This window comes from Cuculus canorus, chromosome 2, assembly GCF_017976375.1.
Source record: "Cuculus canorus isolate bCucCan1 chromosome 2, bCucCan1.pri, whole genome shotgun sequence".
NCBI classification, from domain to species: domain Eukaryota; kingdom Metazoa; phylum Chordata; class Aves; order Cuculiformes; family Cuculidae; genus Cuculus; species Cuculus canorus.
In genome coordinates, this window is record NC_071402.1 from 140,850,172 (window position 1) to 140,858,773 (window position 8,602).

Genomic DNA, 8,602 nt, shown 5'->3' on the forward strand with positions numbered 1-8,602 from the left:
AGAAGTGGCTCCATCATATTACTCTTGCTCCTCCCTACCTAATCAATTTCTTTCTTCCTGTCATATATTGAAAGCAGCCTAGTGGAGAAGGACTTTAAGGTGATGATTGATGAGAAGCTCAACTTCTCATGAGCTTGTAATGTGTGCTCACAGCCCAGAAGGCCAACCATATCCTGCGCTGAATCAAAAGAAGCGTGGCCATCAGGTCAAGGGAGGTGATTCTGCCCATCTGTTCCACTCTTGTGAGACCCCACTTGGAGTACTGTGTCCAGTTCTGGCATCCTCAACATAAGAGCGATATAGAACTGTTGAAACAGGTCCAGAGGAGGGCTATGAAGGTGGTCAGAGGCCTGGAGCACCTCCCATACAAGGACAAGCGGAGAGAGTTGGGGTGGTTCAGCCTGGAGAAGAGAAGACTCTTACAGTAACCTTCCAGTACCTGAAGGGGGCCCTACAAGAAATCTGGGGAGGGAATTTTTACAAAGGCATGTATTGATAGGACTAGGGGGAATGGCTATAATTTGGAGAAGGGCAGATTTAGACTAGACATAAACAGGAAATTTTTCTCAATGAGGGTGGTGAGGAACTGAAATAGGTTTCCCAGGTTGCCCTTGAACACATCCCTCCAGGTGTTCAAGGCCAGGTTAGATGAGGCCTTGAGAAGCCTAATCTAGCAGGAGGTGTCCCTGCCTATGGCAGCGGTGTTGGAACTAGATGATCTTTAAGGTCCCTTCCAACTCAAACCATTCTATGATTCATCCTATGATATTTAGAGTGAGAAATAATAATCTGCTGAAATCAATACAGAAAAATAAGATAATGCCAGTTATTTTTAGTAAAAATATCATCATCATCACACTCCTAGTCACCTTCTAGAAGTTTTCTGACTGGTAGAAAGAAAACCCACTCATATTTTGCAGCTAAAACCAGATTTCTATACACCAGTTCACCTTTCAGGACAATGGATTCCATTTAACAGCCACATTCATCCACTGATTACAAACAACCACTTCCACTTGCCAATCCATCTGACCATCCAGAAAGTTTTACCATGCCCTTACCATTTCCAAGCTGGTATGAAATAAGTAACATCTTTCATTCCTCCCTGATAGTATCTTAAAAAGGAAAGTTTGACTGTACTTACAGATTGAAACTGTAGTACAATTCCTCTAACAATATTTCAAATGTATTTGCATATCTATTTCCTACCATCATGAGTTAAAAAGAAATTAAATCTAGAAAAAATTAAGTGATGATGAGTTTTCCTTCATGTCAATAATATACACTAAGACTGATGACAGTAGATTCAAATTTCAAAGTTACGTAACCATTCCATATGGTGACTGTCATAAATAAAAACTTTAATGAAGCTACCCTGCGTGCAGGCTACAATTAAAATTTTAGATACTAAATATTTCAGAAGGATTTATTCCAACAGTGAGGTTGTCTGCTTTTGGCAAGAGGGTATATCAGGTCTGCATAAGCTTAAGATATTGGGTTTTGCAGAAATTAAAAAACATGTCTCTGTTGGATGTGTTCACGCATGCAGGAAGTCTGTTTGCATCAGCAGGTATAGCTAATGCACAGAGAACATTCCAAAAATATGCATTTCAGTTTCTACATTTTGGAAAAAAAAAAAAAAAAAAAGTAGTCTTATGTTTTGGTCTAGTGAATCTGTCAAAAAGAGTATTTATATGAATATTCGTAAGAATGAGTTACCATATAATCATCCTACATGATTCAATCATTTAACAAGCTTGAGAACTAGTACACAGATGGTTAGCTGCCAAAATGCCATTCATTTTCTTGCATTACTTTGGTTATTCGCAGCTGGAAAGAATGAGCTCTGAGTTTGCAAGTAATAACAACTTTTCTTCTTATCATTTCCAAATACATTAAATAAGTATTAATAATCTCTATCTGGAAATATTAAAGGGGAATAGAAGTTCAGATTTCCAATAAAGCCACCTTGATTTAACAAATTATCAGATTATCCAAGCCATTCTAATCATCCTAACCCTTCTTTTGCTACCTATATGCACATTCAGAGAGACAAAGCGTGGCTCACTCACCTGTGTTGGGCAGTGCATAGAACCTGGCTGAACTGCAAAACTGAGCTATAAGTCTAAGCCCTTAGTCTCATCAACATTACTTAACAAATCAGGCAGCCCTGTGGCAACGTGGCATATCTAAAGTCACACAGCAAGTAAAAGGCAAAACTAAAATTGCAAGAGAAATCTAGCAGGGTCCACACGCTAAGCATCCACAAGATTCAAAATGTTGTGTATGAGGCCTTTCAGATCAAACGTGAGTGTAAGTAAAGTGAGAAACACAATGCCATAAGTCATGAGAGTACTGTACTACTTGAAGGTCCCAGCTGAGATCAAAGCACAATATTCTAGGCACCATGCAAACAAGGAGAAACCATTCTGATGCAAACAGCTTACAAATTATGTAAATTAAAAAAAATAGACAGATTGTATAATCTTTTCTCTACAAGTAGGAGATATTAAGTGTTTAAAGAAGACAGATCAAGGAAATTCTTCTCATGGAAATTCTGTGATACAAACATCACTCTTTTCAAAGCCATATGATACACAAGCACATCTAAACAAAGTTTTCCCTTATAACCTAGTTGCAAAATCTGTCCTAAATTTACAACTTACAAAAGCAGTATCAGAAGTGCAATACTAACTCAGCTTCTTGACCCGTACCAGTTTTCTGATATCAGCAGTCCAGTCATCAATTTTGCTATCAGTGTATCCTTATCACAAGGAACATATAGAACCATTTAGCTAGAAACTTGACGGGCTACCCAAAATAAAACTTGTCCTTAAAAAAGCCAGAGTCCTCCATTTACAAGTATTTCTAGTCTTTTTTAATGGTCACTGAATTAAAGTATTTCACAATATATTCCCTTCTTGGTATGCTAGTTGCTGTTAATCTGTACAACCTTACTTTCCTCCACCACAACTACAGTTTGAACACTACAAATCAATCTCCTTTTCTCATATTAATAGAAGCACAACTATGCTTTACAGTTAAAAGTAACTTCTGATCTTTGCCAGAAATGCAAAGAGTATTAATTTCAGCATCTGAAAAAAAAGAAATCAAAACATATTCAAGTGCATTATCCAAACTGTGAACTAACAGATAGAGAAATTATTGAAGATACAGCTTTTCAACTTGTCCTTACAAAAAGCTAACTATGGCCTCTAAACCTAATAAACAACTTTACGATATTGGTCTTCCATTCAAATTAGTGCATACGTCTTCACTTTTACCTACAAATTACACTCTCATTGATGGATGGCCTCAATAAAGAGTCCAACAGTAATTGCTTGTTGTTAAGTGCTTGTAGTTGTTTGTATCAGTAAATTTGCATACTTTTCTTTGCAGATTTTCTGATCAAGTAGTATTTAACACAAAAATGGATTTGCCTTTTATTAATGAATACTGAATAAGACACCATAATTTGAAACACTTTAATATAGTGTCTGCTTTGCAAATAAGTAACCTTTTAGATGCAAGAGTACTGTGACTGAACGCGATAATTTAAATCAACTCTGTTTTCAAAACACAGTTTTGCATAAACATCTTATCCCTTTAATGATACTAAAGTTTGTTGAAACCACAAAGCACACCTTGGTGTTCCCTTCATGGTTCCACAGAACACCTAAGACTATTTACATTATTTGATTAAAGTCTCTCAAAAAAAAAAAAAATACACTTAAGTTTACCAAAATGTGAGAACAAAATGCAAAATGTTGATATACTATACATTAAATACTGTCTCTGCTTTAAGAGAAGAAACACATTCTTTCACAGTTTTACATTGTTTCCTCCCGTTTCAGACACCAGGCTTGAGGGACATTTCCAAGGTAGAGGTTATTTTTTCAAGGATCACTATTCTAAAGCTCATTAAAGCAACTACGAGGAAGAACAGAACAAGGAGGGTACACAACATATCCATCATCTATGTTCCCCATCATCTGTAAATATAACGACACACCGTGTAGCATAACTACATAGATGAAAATCTGTCCCATAACAGAAGTTAAATAAGCACGGCATGGAAATACCAGTGTATAGCTTGAGGACTTTGTGAAAAAACAGTGTTATTAAGTACAAGTGAGTATCTGATTACCAAGGAAAGACCAAGAAACCAAAGTATCATTGTTTAAATTTAAGCACAAAAAATCTAGGTAAAAGTATTATCAGAGTTCTAATCATTGTAAAGGACGTAAGCCTCTACTTCAGCTCAAAAAGTACCACAAGAGGAGTCTCATCTAGAGCAAATAACCTCCAAGGTAGTCTCAATTCGTAGTGTGCTACCTGCTGAAGCATGAACTCCATTCCTACAGAGTTTTTTTCTACAGCACCTAAGATGGGCAACCAACAACACTTTATTACAAGAGGTCTAATGACACCCTCATACAGTGCAGAGTACTTCAAGGAAAGCTAGAAATGTATGTGTGTAACTCCATATGTTCCTAAAGCAATCTAAGCACAACTGTGCACACTGAAACAGGTGTTTTGAGTTTTGGCAGCACAGTAGTTTTTACAACTCAACTTGTATTTTAGACATAGAGGCACTGACTAGCTTCAATTTTAGCCTGGAAGAAATGAGCATATGCTGTTGAACTATCCTGTGACGGCCAGCCGTAGACTGTCTACCTCAATATGAAACAAATTTGAGTACAAGAGACTATTTCTGGAAAAAAAAAATCCAACATGCTTGTAGTTCCAAAATTCCATTTCTTAATGCATATGTTTTAAGAAGGTAAAGGTGAAAATAACATATGAACAACACATAATATAAAATTTTACTCTACATTCTTTAGAAATATCCTTCTAACAAAGCATATCATAACTGCTTCTAAAGATTAAAACATACTGAAAGTCACCTAGGAAACCTTAGGATCATGGTACAAAGAACAAAAAGCACCTTTCTTCTACATGTATCAAAATGCTCTTCTGCAGTATTTGCATGCCAAACATCAAAGCACTCTTCAAAACCCACACAACAACATCTAAAAGTGGAAAACAACATGATCATACTCTACAACCAAAATGTATCTATTTTCCTTGGCAAAATCTAAGACAGAAGCAAAATGCAAAATGGCATGAAGCCCTACAAGCAAAGATTTTGTAAATATCTCGCTCAGTAATCTGAGATATTTGAACAATGTAACAGTTTTTAAAAACAAGTTGTCAGGATCTCTAACAGGATATTGTCTCCAGTAACCTACTCAGCCCGGAGCACGTTGTTTGTTTTCCTGTTATAAAATGCTGATGAGGTCCACAACCCTGAACAGAGCTACATAATGGATAGCTGCAATCCAGCAGGCCGATAGCCAACATAACAGGAGTCGGCACCAAATCTGACACTTTCTGGGAGAAAAGGACCTGTATCCTGAGACCTGATATTAAAACACTGCCTAAACACATCACAATCAAGTAGTTTCATCTTCTGTCACTTCAATGCAAGTCAAATACTGAACTGGTCTAGACTGCACCTCTACATGTCTAGATTAAGTTTTTTATCGCACGGCAATACCTATTTAACAATATCCACAGCCAGGCTCCCTTTTCGTGTGCATTTCTGCAAGACTTGACATTTACAATACTCACGCATTGCAATAAGGTTTCTTTTCATATCCTTTGTAGTTATTCATGTTCAGAGCCATTTTGCAAACTTCACAGTGGAAACATCCTTTATGCCAGTACTGTAAAGAAATGTAAAGTGGAATTACTTACAATGCTGATGTTTTGAAAGCTATATTAGGGTACAGTAGGCATAAAAACACAGTTTCACATCAATGTTTTGGCCATGCATTACAGTGCTCTGTAAACAAAACCAAAAGAATTACTTTCACTCAAAATCAAAGGTGCTTCTGAAACACTCTCAGATATGTAAATTCTCTGATAAGGCAAACGCAAAGACCTCTGCACGCTGACCTTCCCAGGATTATTTTAAAGGTAACTGAAGCAGGAGTTTGACATTTTGCCTCATTAAGGAAAAAAAAAATAATTACGCTTCTTGCTAAGAACACCACACCACGCCAATAAGACCACTAACCGGTGTGACGGGTGGCTTTTTGGTGCGCCGAACAGACACTAAATTTAGCAGATAATACAGTATTCCCCCCCCCCCCCCCCCCCCCCGGTATCTCCTACCGCCTCGCCTTCCCGGGGACGCCGATTTGGCGCATCTGTCACAGCCTCACCGCTGCTATCCTGCCACAACCGGCATCTCCCCGCCGCCCCCTCCGCGGCGGCCCCGGCGAGAGGCACCGCTCCCCCGCTCGGACCGGCCGCTGCCCCCCGAGCTCCGCGCCCGCCGCTCGCCCCCCGTCGCCCCCGAGGAGCCGCGTTTGCCCCCGCCGGGTCGCCCCGCTCCCCCGCCGCGGCCCGGGCAGGCGCTCCCGGGAGGCGCATCCCCGCAGCACCTTGTCCAGGCAGTTGACTTTCTCGGTGGGATACACCACCTTCCCGCAGCGGGCGCACGGGGGGTTCATCCTGCGGCTCCTCTCGGGCGGCGGCGGCGGCTGCGCGGCGGGCTGGGCTGCGCGGGGCTCCGGGCGGCCGATCGAGCATCCCCTGCCCTGGCGGGGACGCCGGGGGCTCTTCAGCGGCTGCCGGCGGGCGAGGAGGTCATCGGCGGCGGCTGGGGAGGGAGCGGCGCTCCAGCTGACTGCGGCGCGGCAGCATGTGCGAGTGGGCGGGCGGGGAGCCGCCGCCGCCCCCGCCGCCGCCGCCGCCCCCGGGTGCCTGCGCGATCCGCACCCCTGACTCACGCCGAGCCCCGCGCTCGCTGCAAAACCGAGCCCGGCCCGCAGCGAGGGGAGGGGGCGAGGGAGGCGAGGGCGAGCCCCGCGCCCGTGCTGCGGGAGGGGTTCCGGGATGGGCTCCGGGATGCACCTGCCCCGGCGAGAGGGAGGGAGTGAGGGGGCGGCCCCGGGGACCCTCAGCCGGCGAGGAATGGGGCTCGTTCCGCCAGCTCGGCACCCCGATCCGGTCTCAGGGTCGCTGCTGCCTTTCCGAGGCTCTCCAGGGAATACCCGCAATCCCGCGGGACAACCCCGTCTCAACCCGAATGGTTAATCCCGCTCCTCGGAGCAGGCTTTGGCCGTTCGGCTTTCACTTGCTCCTTTCGCGCTGTGGGAGCGGTACAGCCGGGAATCACGCGTGTTTCCTTAGCCGTGGGCTTGTTCGGCCACCTGGGATACAGCCCGCTGAGCAGCGCGCAGCCTGTTCCCGGGCTGTTCCAGCTCGCCGTGGCGCGCAGCAAGGACAAATTCTGCACATACTTGAGCGTTATTAAGTAATCAGAATGCAGTCAGCTGAACGGGAGTACTTGGCTATAATTCTTCCTTAGCAACGCCGCTTTTATGCGCTGCCTGGTTAAAGGCGTGGGGAGAAACAGTAATTTCATTGAAATTAATAATATATCTGATTAAATGAGAAATACCTAATCAGGCTTTAAATATTACATGATGGAAGTCGTAGAGCTGCTTCTGCCTCATCTAGACAAATATCTGGCGCCCAATGAAACCCATAACGTTGAGATGCTGGCTGTGCTGCCAGCAACAGGAAAGCAGGTTTGCCGGCAGCCTTGTGGATGCTTGTTGTCTGCTTTGGCTACTTGGCTGTCTCTGGGTAGTAGCAAACAGGCAAACTGCTGACCGGCTCCATTGCGGTCTGCAAGTTGGTCTGTTTGGGGTCGATGCTAACTGTTTGCAGTTCTCAAAAATTTTGAATCAGATTTTTTTACTGTTGTTATGAGCCAAATTATTTTTGATCTGGAATTTAAGATTTGTCTTCTCACTGTGCATCATGATAATTTTTCACAAAGGGCTGAAGACCAGTCTGGCCACAGAATAAGATTTCCCAGAGAGAAATTGGTGCATAAGCACCCTGCAGTGCCCATGCAGTGAGTCTCAAGTCTCATCATCTGCTGCCTCTGTGCTGTACAGATTACCTTACACTTTCTGTTGGACAGTCCAACGGGTGGTGAACAATGGCTTCTATTCAAGGAACTCTGAATGCTGGGCATCTGAGTGCATTTTAAAGGAAACTTGAATAGATAACTCAATGTTTTCTGCAGGAACTGTAATTAATCTCAGATAGACGGCAGTGAATGATACTTATATAGAGAAAAAGAAAAATTCTTTCTTAGCTGACTAGATTCTTTCTTAGCTCAGCATCAGCCTGATGTCTTATGGGTGAAAAGGCCCCGTTATTTCTTATCAGAAATAACTAGAGGCATACAGCTCCCCCAAACCACTAATGTGGAAGCCTTGAGATAGAGCCTTGATTCCTAGAAGCTCCAGGAATGAAGGAAAATGCATTCAGAGCCACCTTCTCAGTGTGCAGACAAAAATCATTTGGATATTACTCTCTGTATCAATGCCACAATGAAATCTCCCACCTTATTCTTGAAGGGAAAACTTTTGTTAAACAAAATATCAATACTAAAAATGAAACAGTAAAATCAATAAGAGAACTTGCAGTTATACCTAAACTGAGTGTTTTGGTACTATAAAAGCCGTCCAATATTTATCATTAATTCAGGATCCTTTTATTATTTTTCTCTACA

General features: G+C 42.5%; 1 protein-coding gene across 2 annotated transcripts in view; it reads right to left on the reverse strand.

The window, feature by feature from the left end:
- NEBL (nebulette) overlaps positions 1-6,842 on the reverse strand; it is a 257,190-nt gene extending 250,348 nt beyond the window's left edge. Inside the window, exons 1-2 of one of the 2 annotated variants that reach the window (XM_054057771.1) lie at positions 6,453-6,842; positions 5,635-5,729 (exon numbers count right to left, since the gene is read on the reverse strand). In XM_054057771.1, coding sequence (XP_053913746.1) covers positions 5,635-5,729; positions 6,453-6,521 — 164 coding nt within the window. In that variant the 5' untranslated portion in view covers positions 6,522-6,842. The remainder of the gene's footprint in view (positions 1-5,634; positions 5,730-6,452) is intronic. The other variant, XM_054057772.1, reaches the window with a different exon arrangement.
- Between the last annotated feature and the right edge of the window lie 1,760 nt (positions 6,843-8,602).